Source organism: Carya illinoinensis, chromosome 2 (genome assembly GCF_018687715.1).
Source record: "Carya illinoinensis cultivar Pawnee chromosome 2, C.illinoinensisPawnee_v1, whole genome shotgun sequence".
Lineage (NCBI taxonomy): Eukaryota > Viridiplantae > Streptophyta > Magnoliopsida > Fagales > Juglandaceae > Carya > Carya illinoinensis.
Window position 1 is genome coordinate 22,642,350 of NC_056753.1, and position 19,554 is coordinate 22,661,903.

The window sequence follows — 19,554 nt, forward strand, 5'->3', positions numbered from 1 at the left end:
TATATGCTATCAATTAATAATAAATCATAAATCATATGAAAATTTATGTCATTATATGTAAATAGTTAATACATCATACATTCATACATAATATACGATTTACACTTAATTAAAATAATTAAGTAATTTTTTTTCAAATGCCTAACTAGCAAGCAAGCATGAATAATCTATGTACAATGAAATTATTTGATATTCATTAACCATATATGAAATGTAAGACATTATTAATAATTATGCATACTTAAGAATAAAGGCCACGGCAGCCTCTTTGTCGCAAGAAATCTGGTAGAGCGTGGGAAACACCTACTCTAAGACCCTTTCACCGCACCAAACATCATGCCAAAAATAAACTTTGTTACCTCTTCCAATTGCAAATCTGAAACACTTGGAGAATCTTCCCCATCCAGCTCTGATATTTTTCCACAAGCCCACACCATGTGTCCCTCTAAATTCCTTAGAACACCATCCCCCCATCATACTCCCATACTTAGCATCTTTGACTTCTCGCCATAAACCCTCCCATTCCTTATGGTATCTCCACAACTATTTCCCCAAAAGTGCTTTATTAAAGACCCTCACATTGCACACCCCCACCGCATGGAACTGGTGAGCAAACTTTATCCCACAACATGGAACTTAATTTCTTCCCCCATGCCTCCCCAAAGAAAGTAGCGAACAATTTTCTCCATGCAAGAAGCCATACTTGCAGGTAATGGAAACGGGGATAAGAAATAGGTAGAGAGGTTAGATAGTGCTCTTGATAAGAGTCAAACGACCACCTTTGGACAAATATAGCCATTTCCACGCAGCCAATCTTCTTTCAATTCTTTCTAACACACAATCCCACATGGTTTTTGTCTTGAAAGCAGCCCCCAACAGGAGGCCAAGATATTTCAAAGGCAGCGAAGCAACCTTGCAGCCCAAGATATTAGCCAAGTCTTGGATATTATGTACACCACACACGGGAACCATTTCAAACTTTGAGAGATTTACCTTCAAGCCTGAAACCGCTTCAAAACAAAGTAATACAGGCCCCAAGTATAGCAAATAATCACTGTGCGGCTCACAAAACAAAAGTGTGTCATCAACAAAGAGAAGGTGAGATATAGTAACCCCACCCACTGAAAATCCAGCAAGAAAACCTCCATTCATTGCCGCTCACAACATTCGACTTAGTGCTTCCATAACAACAACAAATAGCAAAAGGGGAGAGACGATCCCCTTGCCGTAGTCCCCTAGAGCTGTTAAATAATCCTTCCGGTGCTCCGTTCACCAAAACTAAGCAATGAACCGTAGACATACAATGCCTAATCCACGATATCCATTGATCCCCAAATCCGCACCTCCCAAGTAAATAGCACAAAAAATCCAAATTAATATGGTCATAAGCCTTTTCCATGTCTAACTTGCACAAAAGCCCGGGTGTGCCCTCCTTGATTCTACAATCCAAGCATTCGTTGGCTATCAATACCAAATCCAAAATTTGTCTCCTAGATTTTGAAATAATACTACTCATAACTGTGTTCATGTGATTGGCAAGCACCTTTGAGATAATCTTATATACTCCATTTATAAGACTAATAGGCCGAAAGTCTTTCACATCCACAGCACCAACTTTCTTAGGGATAAGAGCAATAAAAGATGCATTAATGCTTTTTTCGAATTTGCCAAAGGTGTATAGTTCCTGAAAAACCTGCATAATATCTCCACCCACTACATCCCAGGAATTCTGATAAAAAGCCATCAAAAACCACCTGGGGCTTTATCCTTAACCATCTCACAAATCACCCGAAAAACCTCCACTGACTCGAATGGTCTTTCCAACCACATAGAGATTAGCTGGTCAATAGTCTCGAAAGGCATACCATCGAGTTTGGGTCTCCAAGAGCAAGAAGATCAGCGTAAAAATTGACAATGTGGTTCTTAACAACATCATGATCCGAGTAAACCTGGCCCTCAACCTGAATCACCTTGATAGTATTTATTTCTACGATGAGAATTAGCCACCCGGTGGAAAAAACTAGTACATTTATCCCCTTCCTTCAAACTTAGGGCTCGTGACTTTTGTCTTCATGAAATTTCCTCCATAAGAAGCACCTTCTCCAGTTCCGAAGTGATGGCTGATTTCCTGCAAGAGTCCTCAATCGAAAAAAGAACTCTCATCTCCCTTTCCTCCAGGGACTGTTTTTTATTATGTGTCCAAAGACTTCAATATTCCACCTTTTCAAATCCCTCTTTAATGCTTTCAGCTTACCCACCAATATGAAGCTTGGTGATCCCTCAAAAGAATACGAGGTCCACCACAACCTCACCTTCTCCACAAAACCCTCAGCTTTCAGCCACATAATTTCAAACTTTATATTTTACCATCTTGAATGCCTCCCCAATCCAGTACAATGGGGAAGTGATCCGAGCAAACTCTATCCCATCTCTTTTGAAGCAAGGTAGAATAATGTCCTCCCAAGAGGGGGACACCAAGAATCTGTCCAAGCGAGACCAAGCCCAATTATTAGCCCGAGTAAATCATAAGCATGCACCTCACTCCCTCACCAGCTTCTAAGCTGACAGATTCAGCCAAAACTCTATTGCTTGGGTTCAGAACTTTCATCAATTCACTCCATTACAAATTCAAACTCAAACCAGACTTTTGACCCTAATGACCAATCTGAAGACGTCATATTTAGTTTCATAAACTCCAATAAGAATACCCCCATCCCAAAAGTTTTCTAAATGAGCCCCAAGTTTAAGTTTAAGCGCAATCAACTGGCTGTTAAGTGCTATGTATTGTACCATCCATAAATTTTCACACTAATTATTTCCACTTTCTATTCTACAAGTTACACTTGCATAACAAGATAGACCACTTAACTATAAATCAAAAACTTAAAAGATCAAAGGGAAATTGGGGAAAGAAAGATGAGAGACTCTATAGCACATGGAGAAATCAACTTAAATTGCTTGCCATGGGATACCCCTAACACACCTAATGACCCAATCACCTGGCAATAACCACCTTAGTATACATGAAGGTCAAGAACTCAGGAATCAGGATGCAATTAATACATTCCAAATTGGTACAAGATTGAAAATATTGCAAATAATTTTTTTGATAAGTATAATATTGCAAATACTTACTGCTAAGAGCACTGAAATGCAGGTTTCTTTGTGCAGTACAGATATGGTCCCTAAATAAAACAAGCAAGATATTGAGTAGGCATTCAATGATGGCTGAAGCAGCAAGCTTTTGCAAAAGAAGGAAGGAAGGAAAAAGGGGGGGGGGGGGGGGGGGGGGGGGGGTGGTGGTGTTGGGGGAGGGTATGGGGGTTGATATATGAAGAGTAAATATTAATCATTACCATATGTAAGAACAGCCTGTGGTCTCTTGAAAGCTAAGTGCTAATTCTGTAGAGTATTCTGGATCTCTCCACGAGATAATCGTATCTGAAAAATATAAAAGTCACATTACAACTTGACATTTAAACCAATTGGCTGGCTTAGCTACAACTGGAAAAAAAAAGGGTAAATAGAATTCAAAATACCTTCTTGCTTTCTGTAGATATCATCTGAGCTAATACGATGCAAAAGTAATGTCTCATTGTCCTCTTCATCAATGACAAACAGACCCAGCTCTTCTGATCGCTGGGACATAATATGTGCATTCAATCAAAATGCATGAGAGGTTTAGGATCTTTAGATAACCAATAAGATTTTAAAAGTTTTTAAGACAAATTTTTTGACTGCAAAATCTACTCATCAATGTCAGCCAAACATCAAAGAGATTAAAATGTAAACGTACCTCCAAATAGTCAACGGTGACATGCCCAGTTCCTTGGTCATCCCATTTACCATCACCATTCAAACGGTAGACCTTAACACGCTGAAACAAAAAAACAATAATGAAAAGCCACTTCTATCAATCATCAATGCTTCTCGTGTTAAGCAGTCACATTAATCAACTTTCCTTCCATAAGCATGCACTTTTGAGTGTTTTAACTGAAAAGTTATTGGAATGAGTTCATAGTGGTTAATGTGCACCTGTGTTGTGAATTATTGTCCATTGTGCATCCTACTTCCACAGTTACCCCAAGTGATTGAATGCCTAAGTTAATGTGCACCTGTGTAGTTAGTTATATAAAATTTAAACATAATTAGTAGATTACTTGATTTTCGTGTTGCATGGTACTCTTATAAATTGAGTTAACAAGCTAATATATTACCAACTTGTTTTTTTTTTTTCAATCGGTGCCAACTTGCTTTTTAAACCTTTTGTTATTATATTGTACGGAGTTTTTGTTAATATGCATCATCTGGTTTGTTTTAGTTCAATCAGGTGCATGCTTGTGCTTTGCACCTCAGCTCTAGACAACATTTGCGTTCAAATGCGCCTAGCGCTTTCACCAACACTGCATTGAAGATTTGTAGATATCCAGCACTGATGCATCCTGAGAACATGACATACTAAATAATTCCAAGAAGGCTACCTTAAGATTGATCCTTACACCACAAATCATGCCAAATCTAACCTTCAAGCCATCACCCACTGCATCTAATCTATAAAGAGAAATTCCCCGAACTGCTCTTGATATTTTTTCTAGAGATTAACACCAAATAACCCATTAACCTTATTTGAATGCTACCCAAGCTATCATACTTAAAAAGTCCACCACCCACCTCCAAAGTCTCTTGTAAGCATAATTCCATGATCACTTCCTAGGAGAGCTAAATCCAAAAATTAAATTCTGAAGCCCCACACTGCCCTCAGAAATTGAAGAAAAAACCTTAGACCAATTTATTAAATGAAATTTGGCCTCCTCACCCATCCCACTCCACAAAAATTCCCATTATGACATCTCTAGGCAATTGCCTACACCAACAGGGAGGGAGAAAAGAGGCATAAAATATGTAGGAAGTTTGAAAATGAACTTCTGATTAGGGTGGTTCAATCATCTCAACAAATATAAGTGCTTCCAATCCACCAAGGGACACATTATTTTCAAGTATTCCCCCCCAAAATGACAAAGAAGCAACGTAATTTGCTTTTTTTTAGAGAGTGTGTGTTTGTCTCGTGAGCCCTAATTGCATGGTGGTGCAGCCCAAACAAGCAACAGCTTTATTGGACATGTTTTCAACACAGATAGAGTCGATAGCGGCCGACAACTCTTCTGGGCATAGTCCGGCATTGAGATCCTCTCCGTTGACGGAAGAGATAAGGTTCTCATCTCTACGTGTCACCAAAAAGTCAGTCTAGCTCCATCGCCATCTCGCACAGGAATTGCCGATCAGCCACTGTTGAGACACCAAGTTGCAATTGGAGTCTATTTTTGCCGATAAACCACTCTGGGGTCAAAGCGACATCACCCAATGTTGTATCCTTCATCTTCAGCCGTGTACCTCTCGATTTTTCACAATTGTCCATTAGATCTGCCTTAGATCTGCATCAAAGGCTTGTGCTCGTATATTTTGCATAAACATTCAAGAGGAACGGAGCTTGGGAAGCCTTTGCGTCTAAAATCGGAGGTTTGATTGAGATTAATATGGGTCATTTGCTGTGATTTTGGGTGGACTCAAAGGCTTTTGAGATATCACTAGAAGCATGGAGGTCCTCAATAAAAATTGTGGAGAAGGGGCAAAAGGGTTTGGAGGTCTGTAGTTAGGGGTCATAGTGGTATAGGGTGGCTAGTGGCTATGGTGGAAGTAGTGTTACAGACGGAGAGAAATTCAGAATTCACAAAACACTTGCATGAAGGAAACGGAGCCTTTGTGGCTCAACGATGCTCCAACGTTCATGGTAGAAATCAGACTGTTATAGAATATGGTGGAGGTGGCTGACGAAGTGATGTAGTCATTCTGAAAGGGTATGAAGATTTGAATTGGGAGAAATTGGTTGTTGAATTACGGAGAGTTGCTGCTCTATTTTTCTCCATTCATGTTGATGGGTCAAAGAAGGAAAGCCAGAGGAGGACATCCGGCCATGAGAACATCAACTAGGAGTTAAACAAAAGACCCAAGCACAACCACGGAGGCAAGGCGATTATATGCAACAGCTCTGAAGACGGGTCATGCTACGGTGACTCGACTTGATACCAAGGGCAAGAAGAGGAACTATGAAAGTGTTCTGCAGATCACGCAAGCTCAGAACCAGCAAGCTCAGAACCAGAAAAGGATGAGTATGGCCGAAAAAGAGATGCACAGTAGAAAGAGATGGAAACCCAGCTTGTCGAGTGAAGGCAGCAATCGCTTTTTTGTCCACGAAAATAGACTTGCTTTCAACTGGAGGCGACAAGACTATAAGAAACAAGCCCAATATAGGCCCAAATACTTTAAAATTAAATAAAGGAAAACGGAAAATTGGTTTCAACCCAGTCCATATAACCAGATCCAAGAGAGTGTGGCGTGTTTTGTCCCAATCGGGCTTGGTGTATATTAGATAGGTTTCTAATTTCTCCCTCTTGGGCGATGTTCATTAGGGGCTCTCTATTATGGGCTAGGTGTTTTCTCTTGTATACACCCAGTGTACTTGGTTACGCCTATTGATATTAATATATTTTTATTTATAAAAAAAAGTATTCCATCCCAAATATATCCAACATTAAAGGAAGCTCCCAGAGGAAGATCGAGACATGTATAGGCAAGGAGAAAAAAACTCCACAAAATGTGAACCATATATGAACATTCTCAATAGTACCCACATGGGTCAGTTCAGATTTTTTGAATCAATTACCTATTATAAAAAATAATAATAATAATTTGTCACATTAATTCTAAAACCTAAGATGGCTTTGAAACATAAGCATGAGAATAAGCAATGCAAGCAATGAAGGTGAGCTAAGTCAACATCACAAATAACATAGTATCATCCACACACAAAAGGTGAAAATGGTAAGTCCTCCAAGCCTGGACCTCAAAAAAAGCAGACAAGAAGCTCACACTCACTGTAGCAAAAATCATTTTACATTAGAGCCTCCATGAGTATTAAAGAAGGTAGTAAAGATCAAGGATCTCCTTGTCTTGGCCTCTTGGGTCATGGGAGTCGAGAGCTAGTAAAAATCCCAAGGGAGCATCATTCACCAATACCGAAAGGCACACTAAAGAATACAATTAGTAATTCACTTGCACCAAGTCCCCTCAAATCCACACATTTTCAGATTCACAATAGGAAATTCCAGTTGGCATACGATCACATGAACTGGGAGTTCTAGTTGTAAAAGTTGAGGAGGTACAGGTTTGGGGAGAAGTGGTGTGCTAGATTGCTGAATGCATTCACATAGTGCATTTTTTCATTATTGGTGAATGGTGTCCCCACGGGCTTTTTTTATAGCTCTCATGGATTGCAACAAAGGGATCCTTTGTCTCCTTTGATGTTTGTTATTGTCATGGAGACCCTTATTACCTATAAAAGAAAAGTTAGTGTCATGGAAACTCTTAGTAGGATGATCACAATCTTGGTGGATAGGTGTCTCCTAGCAAACTCCTTAAGAGGGGACCCAAAGTGAGAAAGGACTTATTGTCTCACACTTGTTTGAATATGACACACTAATGTGTTTTTTTATATATAGGTAAAAGAAAATTTTACACTAATTTATGGTGAGACACACCCTAAACACAAGCGTTCTTTTGATGCATGTTCCTTTCTTTTGAAACGATTAAGCTTGAAAATCAATTTAGCTAAGCCTAAGACAGTACCAATTGGTAATGTGGATGATGTAGGAAACTTGGTTCATAACTTGTGATGTAGTGTCTTCATTACCTTTGACATACCTAGGCCTTTCATTGTGAGTTCATTTTAAATCCAAACCGATTTGGGAGGGTACTTTTGGAGAAGTTGGACCATTCGTTGGCTCAATGAAAGAGGTCGAATTTGTCTAAGGGAGGCCCAGTAAACTTGATCAGGAGCACTCCATCAAACTAGTCAACTCATTATGCATCCAATCCACTCCCTATTAGAGTCGCTAATTAGATTGAAAAGTTAGTAGTTTCTGATGGGGAGGTAAGGGAGATGAGCTGAAATTTCACATAGTATAGTGGGTTGACGTGTGTTCCCTAATATCGAAAGGTGGTCTAGATATTAGAAGATTGAATACTTTTAATAGGGCCCTGTTGAAAAATGGCTTCGTTGCTATGCCAATGAAAGAGACAGCCTCTTAAGAACGGTGATATACATGAATTATGACAGTACGTGGAGTGTATGGAGATCTAATGATGTGATTTAGAAATATGGGGTGATAATGGAAGACATTTTATGGGTATTGGATGGCGTTTTCTCAATATATCATATTTGAGGTAAGCAATGGGTCCAAGATAAAGTTATGGTATGATGTTCAATGTGGAGATCAATCCCTCAACAAAGTATTCTTGGATTTATTCAAGCTTTCTAGGCCATGAAGCATCAATGGCAGACAATCTACAACTCTCTAATGGCCACCTCAATGGGAAGTGGAGTTTAGACACAACATAAAATTAGGAGCTGGATTCTTTAATCTTTTTATGTCGGTTGCATGTTTTCAGACTGAGACATGGTGGAGCAGACAAGATTTGTTGGGACATATGCACGGGAGGGGTGTTCAAGATGAACTGCATGTTTAGGATTGCGGTGGGAAATATAGCTTACAGCTTTAAGACTTACAGAGTATAACTTAATTAACAAGTTCTACTATTAAAAAATTATTTACTGTTTGGTAACCATATGTTTAAAGCACTTTCAAACATATTACATTTGTTTCAAAACAAATTAAAAAAGTGATTTTCAAAATAGAAATGATGATTATTTGAATTTTTAAAAATTATAAGTATATCCTTGAAAGTTTGAAAGCTGTAATTATTTGAAAGTTGTATAGGTATTTTTGTCCATTGACAATCTTTTTAAAATTTGAATTACGTTCCATATTATCCGGAAAAACACATTTGAATAAAAGTATCATTTTGATGCTTTTCCTCAAACATACATTTTTAGCTTATTTGAAATTAAAAGTGCTTTAATATGTAATACTCAAACAATCTAATTTTTCTATTAAAAAGCTTTTAAGGCTATTTAAGCACTTTTTAAGACTCCTGCTGCAATCCCAAACAGACCCTAAGTCATATTACTCACATACAACAACATTTTTTCTCCATGCAAGACCAATTGGAGTAATTCACCCTCAAGAGTGGCTTTATTTGTTCGGAAAGTTGCATTAGTTAAGATTTCTCCATAGATAATTTGAGTAAGAGACATGTACTAATGGTAGAATGGTGTTATATGTGCTAGCATAATGGGAAATCAGTGGACCATCTCTTACTTCACTAGGTAGCTAGCTCCTTGGGGCAAGTGGTGCTTCGATTATAAGGGCTACTCTGGTGGTGCTTAGACAAATGATGGATCAATTAGGAATTGGAAAAGGCCGTTTGCAAGTTATCATAACAAGACCCTATTAATAATGATAATAATTTTCTCGCTATGGTGCATATGGAGAAAAAGAAATGACAAAAACTTTGAAGATAACAAAAGTGTCTAGAAAGACCTCAAGCTATTTTTTTTATTCCCTATACCATGGATGGCAACCCACCTATGTCCTTCTAGAGTTAGTTTCCAAGAATTTCTTAATTTTCTCTCTCTAGATATGAATGTACTACAGACCACAACATTACTTGCTTTGCATCTTTTGTAGATTTTACTAATTCATGCTACCCAACCATTACTAAAGATAGGAGTGCCCCTTTGTATACCCCCAAGGTACTTGAATTACGCCCCTAAAGCTTTTAAAGAAAATGTGTTAAGGAATCTCAAAATCAATATTCAGGTTGAAATCCCAAGACTAGGAAAGAAAATGTCATCATATGTGCTCAAGTTTAAAACCTAAGACTATAAAGAGCTCACACAACCATATGCTTCTTTTGAATAAAGGTAGTTCCAATAAGAAACGCAGGCCCCCGCTACAAATGGCACCCCACAAGCTTCTCTACTCTAGTGAAGACCTTTTGATGGTGTTAATAACTTACAACCATGAAGCTAAATCCCTACAATTTCCACTGCGAGTTGTCCCTACAATTTATATAGTAATTATAGAAGTTAATGATGTAATTTTCATCTAATTTATTATCATTGACCATATAAAATATTAAATAATATATGCTATCAATTAATAATAAATCATAAATCATGTGATAATTTATATCATTATATATAAATAGTTAATAATTTTCATCTAATTTATTATCATTGACCATATAAAATATTAAATAATATATGCTATCAATTAATAATTAAATCATAAATCATGTGATAATTTATGTCATTATATATAAATAGTTAATACATCATACATTCATACATATTCTACTATTTACACTTAATTAAAGCAATTAGGTAATTTTTTTTAAAATATCTAAGTTGCAAGCAAGCATGAATAATCTATGTACAATAAAATTATTTGATATTCATTAACTATATATAAAATGCATGAAATTATTAATAATTATGCATATTAAAAAGTAAAGTCTAAGTTAGTAAGTAGTAACCATCAATATCATAAATATAATTATAGTTAAATTTTTTTAAATGAGTTATTTACATAATCCACATTAATAATTCACTTAATTTTAATTTCAGTAATTTAAACAAATTTTTTTATTAATTTATTTGCAAAAAAAAAATGAAACAAAATAACAAAATAATTGGGCCGAACTGAACTAACCAAGCTATCGGTCTGGTTCGGTCCCTATAGGTGTTCAATCTGGAAAAATGATGGACTGAAAATTTCGGTCCATTACCCACCCCCACCCCCCGAGACCAAATCGATTTACACCCCTAATCATGGTTTTCTACAAAGCGGACTAGGCGAGGAATTCAAATTCCACCCAAACAATTGGTAGAATGTATGCTCTCCAATATTTGGTGGTAGGTTGGGGGTTCATTATTTGAAGATGTTCAACTAAGCCCTTTGTAGGAAATGGTTGTGGCGTTACCACCAAGAGAGGGATGCAATGTGGAGAGTAATGATCGCTTCCAGCATGTGGAGCATGGGGGTGGTGGTGCTCTAATATGGTAAATGGGGTGTATGGCCTCAGGTTGTGGAAGAATATAAGAGGGGATGGGGGTCATCTATCGACGTATCAGATTCATAGTGGGTGATGGCTCTAGGACTAGATTTTGACAAAATATATGGTGTAGAGATTTTTTTTATCACTATATATGGTGTGGAGATAGGACCCTTTCCAGCAGTGTATGGGTTACCACAAGAGCAAGAAGCCACAGTGGCTGAATTGTTAGGCGTTTCAGAAGGCTCTATGCTATGGAAGGCCAATTCTAGCAAGACAGCCCAAAATTGCGAAATTTATATGTTCTATGAATTTTTTTAATCAATTATATTCTATGGAAGTTAAGGATGGAGGAAGCGATAAGATGTTTTGGATCCCATCTAGAAAAGGGAACTCTCTGTCTGCTCTTTCCATGAGGTCATCACTACTAGTTAGCACCATAATTCTTTTCCTTTTGAGTATTTGGAGAAGTAACACACTTCTTAAGGCCGATTTCTTCATTTTGACACCTTCTGTAGGGAAGATTCTGACCATGGCTAACTTAAGAAAAAGGCACATCATAGTAATTGACTAGTATTGCGTGTTTAGAAGAAGTGGAGAGACAGTGGATCATTTGCTTCTTCATTGTGAGGTGGCTCGGACCCTATGGGATGATATATCTACTAGAGTGAAACTAGCATGGGTTATGCCTGGTAGGGTGGTTGATCTCCTTGCCAGCTCTAAAGGCCCATACGGCCTCCTACACATCGTTGCACTATGGAAGATGGACCCCATATGTCTACTGTGGTGCATTTGGAGGGAAAGGAACGATTGAAACTTTGAAGATAAGGAACGCTCCGATAAACTTAGACTTTTCTTTTCTTTTCTTTTCTTTTGATATACGTGGGTGTATGGGCCAACTTGCATGCACCTTGACTACTCCCACAAGGCCCTGAAGTTAACGGCCAGGTAAACCTCCAGTGGCCCTGAGGGGACTCGAACTGGTGGCCATTGGGAAGCAAACCCAAGGCCTGACCAACTGAACTACCCCTCAGGGTTAATATCATGGACAACTGCTATAGATTTCAATGATTTCAGGCTTCATGATTTTCTTGTATCTAATTCTACGTCTTGACAAGGTCTTTTTTCTTGTATATATCCTATGTACTAGGGCTACGCCTATTTACATTTTTGTTAATAAGTTGTCTTCTACATATTAAAAAAAAAAAAAAAAAACACCGTCCCCGGGTGGGTTGGCCATAAACAATCATCTAACCTCAAGATGCCAATTATCCAATTGAGAACCATTAAAAGCAGTAATAAAAAAGGGAATGTTAGGATAGAACAAAAACTGTAATCTTGGTCATGCATAAACAAGCACATGTGTTAACTTCTTTATCTTTGGATGAGTAAGATTTTGAGAATATCCTAAACAGGGAAGAACCATAAATTTCATGGTTATTTTACTAGGGTACACCTAGCATTATAAAACTGACACATACATGACTAAAAGTGCAAATAAGGTAGAACTAGAGAAAGAAGATAAATTAAAATAATTAACATAGTTCAGTTTAAAAGAGTACAAAGCCATCCGGGCCCAGTGCTTTATCCTTATTCATTTTTCTAATGACTTGTCATACCTCTTCCTCTTCAAATGGTCTCTCAAACCACCCCATACTGTTCTGGTTAATGGTCTCAAAAGCTAGACCATCTACTTTTGGTCTCCATGCAAAAGGTTCCGCCAACAATTGTTCTACATGACTAGCAACATGTTTTTTAATTACTATTTAGTTTGATGATAAACCTCCTTCAATCGTCATGGACTCTATGGCATTAAACCTTCTATGTGAGTTTGCAACTCGATGGAAAAACTTGGTACATTTATCCCCCTCCCTAAGCCACAATGCCCTTGACTTTTGTCTCCACGAAATCTCCTCCATCAGTATCAACCTCTCTACCTTTGAGACAACTTGGCCTTTACATTCATTCTCATCTTCTATACCCTCCAAACTTCGCAATTCTTGTAGGAGATTCTTTTTTTGTGTGGTTATATTACCAAATACCTGTTCATTCCATGTCTTCAAATCCACCTTCAAAACTTTCAATTTTCCAGCCAATACCCTCTAGCTTATATGAATTCCACCATTGTCTAATCAATTCCACAAACCCCTCTGTTTCTAACCACATATTCTCAAATTTGAACAGTCTTCGTCCCCCTGGAATTCCTCCACAATCTAACACTATGGGAAAGTGATCAGAGCATACCCGAATAAGCCTTTTCTAACATAATTCTAGAAATTGCATTTCCAAAGAAGGGGAATGAGGAATCTGTCCAGCCTTGACCAAGCTTGGTTATTAGACCAAGTATAATCACCTCCCATGAGGGGTAAGTCCATGAGTTCTAGCTCGAATATTAAATCCGAGAATTCCATCATAGCATTGTTTTGTCGCTCTTCCCTTGATCTTTCACTTGGGAATCTTGTCACGTTGAAGTCCCCGCCAATACACCAAGGAACATCACACACATTACATAAGCCTGCCAACTCATCCCAAAGTAACCGTCGTTCACTATTTAAATTAGATCCATAAACCCCAGCAAAAGCCCATTTAAAACTATCTACACAATTTTTAAACGAACACCCCAATGAGTATTCTCCCACAAATACATCAATGTTCTCCACTACCCTCTTGTCCCACATAACTAGAATTCCACCCAAAGCCCCCATTTGATGGTAAATATGACCATCCTACATACTGACAACTCCAAATACTCCAGATAGTTCTTCTTGTAATAAGCTTCAACTTTGTTTCCTGCAGAAAAATAATATCCATCTTCCATTGTCTTAATAAGGATTTTATTCAGAGGCGTTTATTTATCTCATTCAACCCCCTAACATTCCAACTCAGAATTTTGGGCTGCATTAATCAACTGTTCCAGCCCTCCCTTTATTTATACCACAACTTGCGCTCCCCTCCTTTCCATCATAATTAATGGACTAGTCCAGCCGCTTTAACTCCCTACTTCTTTTTATCCCTGTTCCCTGTCGAAGATGGCCTACCTCTATTGCAATTAACAGAGCCCTAAACTGCTCAGTATATCCTTCACATGAAATCCCCACCACACTTTGCAATTCCTCCAACTTTTTCATAATCCAGTCAATAGATAAGGGTGGCATGATACGTATAGGAGAAGGATCTTCCCTGTAAATTCACCCTCTAGAGTGGGAGGTTCAAAGAGCCTACTTATCAAAAAAAAAAAAAAAAAAAGAGGTTCAAAGAGCCTTCCCCTTCCCCCTCCCCCTCTCCAGAACCACCACATCTTCAGCAACTCCTCTCCCTCTATCGGCACATTCTGTGACAACCCGTCACTTGTTGGCATGGTCTGTGGCAACCCAGAGGCTTCTCCACCTCCTTCACCGACATTTATCCTCCCTTCACCTTCCTCGTAGTTCCCCATAATTTCCCCCTCTTCAAAATCCAGCACCTGTAGACCCACCTCAGCCACAATATCTCCTGCTTCCTTCTCTGGCTCCAACAACAAAACCGGCTCCACCTCACCACCAGAAGACTCACCAAGGGCCGGCGACAATTTCTATCCAAATGGTGGTGGCAGCCAGTCCATCATAGGCGCCGTCGTGCTAGCCTCCGCCCTCTCCCCCGATACGCCGAAATTTTCTTTCTGGGTCACTTGCCAAATCTGTTTCGGGCCTTTCCCCAAGCTCGGCCCACCCACTAGCCCACTCCCACCAATCTTTCTTGAGTCCACTCCCACCAGTCTTCCCCAACAGGCCCGTCCCCTTTGCCCAAGCCCAACCCCACTCCCTTTCCTCCCTCAATGCACCGTTTCAATAATTCCTCCCCTTTATCCTCCTCTACGTACCGTATCAACCCAACTAAGTTAGGTTGCATTTCAACCAACTGGTTTTGCGTCTCTGACAGAGCCTAAAGTAAGTTTTCCTTATTAAGGCCAACATCGCCCCTGCCACCATCCCCTCTACACTACTTCTCTCCAGTGATGGCGACACCCCCTTTCATACCTGTGCTTGCTACAATTCCTCGAGCCCCGTCTATCCTGGGTTTCTACAAAACCTCCATATACGACTTTTTCAAAGGTTGAGCTGCCAACATCGTTGCCTTCGTTGTTTGAATTGCCATCCCAACTACACGGCCTACTCTGCCCGACTCCCTCAAGACCTCTGCCAGTTTTCTCCACCCCCTCCCATCTCTACCTTACGGAATGAGAATACAATTTCTTCGACCCCCTTGTTTGTATTCCACCAACACTATGAATGCCCCTTGGGAGTTAAAACACCTTTGAGCTATGAAGCCCCTGCCTCCTCCTCGGTGAGCTGTATAAAACTCCTTCCTCCCCCCTTCAAGCAGTCCTCCAGAGCCTTAGTAAACCACCAAGTCGTGGCCAACTCCAAGTGAAGGCTTTTCACCAACTTCCATCCCTTTTCAGTAATGTGCACCCATCACCCATCTCTAACTACCTCAAACAGTTTTAAATCAATAGTAACAGCATATACCATGCTCGTGTCCCTTCTTATGCTTGCCATAATCACTCACTCAACCTCTCAATAACACCATCACCAGCCAAGAGAAAAAGTGTAAGGAGAGAAAATAAGGAAAAGCATACGGAGCTCAATAAGAAAGTTTTTAAATTTTTCTCGTTTGGAAAATTTGAGAAAAGTTTAAATGCTACTTTTAGTGCACTTGTTCCTAAAAAGGTGGGAGCAATAGAGGCACAAGATTTCAGGCTTATTAGCCTAGTGGGCAATATGTACAAGATAATTGCCAAGGTTCTTGCCAATAGGATGAGCACAGTTATGGATAAAATTATTTCTAAGTCCCAAAATGCATTTGTGAGATGTAGACAGATATTGGATTCAGTTCTAATAGCTAATGAATGCTTGGACAGTAGGGTAAAGTCGGGAGTACCGGGCATTTTATGTAAATTGGATATGGAGAAGGCCTATGACCATGTCAACTGGAACTTTCTGTTTTATTTGTTGAGAAGATGTGGCTTTGGGGAAAGGTGGTAGGGGTGGATGATGCATTGTGTGTCAACGGCCCGTCAGTTTTGGTAAATGGTGATCCTATGGGTTTCTTTAATAGTTCGCGGGGGCTACGACAAGGTAATCCACTATCACCACTCTTATCTATTTTGGTGATGGAGACTCTTAGTAGAATGATATCGGCTACTATAGAGGGCGGTTTTTTTCAGGTTTTTCAGTGGGGGTTGCAAACCATAGCTCCACCACTATTTCTCATCTCTTGTTTGCAGATGATACACTACTGTGATTGATGCGAAGAATGGGAGTGTAAGGGGGGGTTGGTGCTCTAAAGAGGGGAAAGGGGCTTATGGGGTTGGGTTGTGGAAGTATATAAGGCAAGGGTGGGGGGAGTATTCGAGTAACATTAGGCTGTGTTTGGGGGAAGGCAACAGAATTAGCTTTTGGGATGATGTGTGGGTGGGAGATATGGCTCTTAAGGATGCTTATCCTAATATTTTCAGAATTGCACTAGTTAAGGAAGTTATGGTGGCTGATGTGAGGACAATTAGTCATGGTTCTCAGGTATGTAATGGAGATTGGGAAGTGAGTGTGCTGGGGGAGTTCTTCAACCTACTGTATAACATATATATTGGGGTTCCAGCTGAAGACAAGATGGAATGGAGACCTTCATGGAATAGAGAAGCTCAAGATTGGGAAGTGAGTGTGATGGGGGAGTTCTTCAACCTGCTGTATAACATATCTATTGGGGTTCCAGCTGAAGACAAGATGGAATGGAGACCTTCTAAGAATAGGAAATTCTCGGTACACACTTTCTATGACACTTTCAGCTCAAACTAGGCCCAAGTTTCTGTGGAAGAACATATGGAAGAGTAAAGCACCTCCCAAGGCTGCATTTTTTGTTTGGACAGCAGCCCTAGGGAAGATCCCCACCATTGATAATCTAAGAAGGAGGGGTCTTATAATGATGGACTGGTGTTGTATGTGCATAAATAGTGGGGAAACGGTAGACCACTTACTCTTACATTGTGATTTCGCAAAGGAAATATGGAATTACTTTTTCAGCAGCATGGGACTAACTTGGGTAATGCCGGGAAGGGTGGTAGAACTACTAGCTAGCTGGAGAGGGATCACAGGGACATCACAGATTGCAGCAGTGTGGAAGATGGTTCCCATTTGTATTTTTTGGTGTATTTGGAGAGAAAGAAATTAGAGATCTTTTGAAGATCAGGAACGATCCTCGAAGGAATTTAGGAGATTGTTTTGGAAGTCCTTAGTTATGTGGGCCATTGCTTTCGAGTTAAATGGTCTCAGCTTCCAAGACTTTCTTGTAACAGTCTCTAGTGCTTAATTTGGTGTCCTCACATTACTTCTTACTTTTTTTTGATGAATTAAAAAAATAATACAATTACTTCTTACTTATCAAAAAAAAAACATAGTTCAGTTTAAAAAAAGTATAGATATTGCATCTTAACTAAAAGTCTTCACTAACAATGATAAAATCAATAGATAGGGTTGGGATGATATAGATATATGCCACTGCTTTAATGTGGTGTTGAAAAAATCATGTATACTTAAATGTGGCCATTTTCATAAAACTATTAAAGTCAACGAATAAAGCAGCTAGTCATGTAGCATGATGAGCTGGGCATTGCAAAAATTGGCAGGGTAAAGAAAATAAATTGAAGGCAATATAAAGAAAAAGGTTGTAAAACCCGTGCCTAGCTAGGATCAATAAAGTTTGCACGAACAAAATCACTACAGCAATCTTGTAAATCCCTTACTTGCCTAGATAGCGACAAACACCATAGAGAAGCTAAAAAACTCGAAATCAAATCAGATTTGTTTCAAAATCCTCATTTATAACAAATTAAACCAGAAATGGCTTTAGAAATTTGAATTAAGCTTAACAGCAGGTATCAAATGAATTAGAAATTTCTATAAAGCATAACCACCATATACTTCCCAACTTTGAGCTCAAATAGTCCAACACAAGGCTACCAGACTAGAGAATTCACTCATTTACCACTTTACATATACAAAATGCATTGGATTTTTGTTTTTCTTTCAGTTTCATTGAGAGCATCTTGTAGATCAAACTTGTCCACCAGACTGTACTTATGAAAAAAAATTCCCTCCAACCAACTAATGAAAAAAAATACATTTAATCTTGGGGATGACTGCCAATCCCTTTCAACTACAAAACGAGTTGATGTCTGATCCCAAGCCCAGCAACCAACTGTTGTAACTTTGTCAGACACTTCAATAAGAAATTACTTTGAAACATTTCCCCAGCCCCCAGGCCATGCATTTTGGCATTTTTATTTAACGGACCAGCACAAAAACCTCTCAAAACACAAATAACAATACTTGGCGCAATAACCGGAACTTAGAGCATAAAACCTAATCCAACCCAATCGAATTATATATATTTGCACTCAATCTATGACTTCCTCTGACCTCATCACTATAAAATTAAACAATAACCATACCAAAATTTATAATTTACAGACTAGGAGAGACCAAAATATGCACTCAAAATTTAAAAAAGAAAAGACAATTGGAATGAGAAATTACATCTGCGCCGAGTTCAATTTTAGGGCAAAGTAATGAGCTTTCGATTATACTAAAGCAAGACTCACCTGCATCGAATTGGCATTGACCTGTGACTTCTCCGGCGCGCCCATACCAGCTCCTATATCAGCGATTCAAATTTGAAGATAAAATTAGGGGGATTGAATCGTCCGAATCGAAACCGGAACGGAAAGGCTTCAAAAAGGACAAATTAGGGCTTTTGAGGAGAGAAGAGACGGAAAGCGTGGGAAGGAGATTAAAGTTTATTCTAACTTTTGGAGGGGGATCAATGAAAAACCCTAACCGCCATTAAAGTAGCAGTGTGAACCTCTGTCTCTGTCTGTCTCTCTCCTCTCTCTCTCTCTCTCTCTCTCTCCTTTTTATTCTTTTCTGTTCCAAGTGCCTGCACCCAGGACCTTCGATAATAGAGAAGTAGAGAAAACAATTGCACGCATGTTAGTGACCGGGTAATCTCGGTAGTGCCCTTGCTTTTCGCGGAGAATTACAGTGTGGGAGAGGTGCCATTGACCTTGGTTTTTCGCGATCCAATCACGAGGGAGTAAGTGCGCGGGGTCCGAAGGTGGTCCCCCTCAACCCGATTGTGCCCGAAAGACGCACGCGGATTCCACTCATTGGCCCTTGAACAATATCAACACGTGTATATCTTTTGGACACCCGAACCGTGACGGCGCCATGAAAAACCGTCCAATCAGGGCCACAGGCATCCCACTTAACACGGCGTAGCACCAAAAGCAGTACAACCGAACTCATGACGTTAGCAATTAGAACCGCAACGAGTTGTCGTCAGGATACCGAGGTGAAACGTGGCAACCAGTCACTGGTGATATGGCTGCCCAGTTTGGATGCAGATAGCATGCAAGAATAAGGGAATATTAAATGCATGTTTGTACGTTACATCATTTTTAAATAGGAAAATGATATTATATTTGGAAAAAGCTAGTATCGGCTCCAC

At 39.3% G+C, this 19,554-nt stretch overlaps 1 protein-coding gene across 2 annotated transcripts in view; it reads right to left on the minus strand.

Moving 5' to 3' along the window:
- Positions 1–18,998, minus strand: part of LOC122300371 (serine/threonine-protein phosphatase 4 regulatory subunit 3A) — a 34,800-nt gene extending 15,802 nt beyond the window's left edge. The window contains exons 1-5 of one of the 2 annotated variants that reach the window (XM_043110974.1): positions 18,650–18,994; positions 3,797–3,877; positions 3,540–3,639; positions 3,357–3,441; positions 3,136–3,185 (exon numbers count right to left, since the gene is read on the minus strand). In XM_043110974.1, coding sequence (XP_042966908.1) covers positions 3,136–3,185; positions 3,357–3,441; positions 3,540–3,639; positions 3,797–3,877; positions 18,650–18,694 — 361 coding nt within the window. In that variant the 5' untranslated portion in view covers positions 18,695–18,994. Of the gene's footprint in view, positions 1–3,135; positions 3,186–3,356; positions 3,442–3,539; positions 3,640–3,796; positions 3,878–18,649 lie in introns of both variants that reach the window. The other variant, XM_043110975.1, reaches the window with a different exon arrangement.
- Positions 18,999–19,554: the final 556 nt, after the last annotated feature.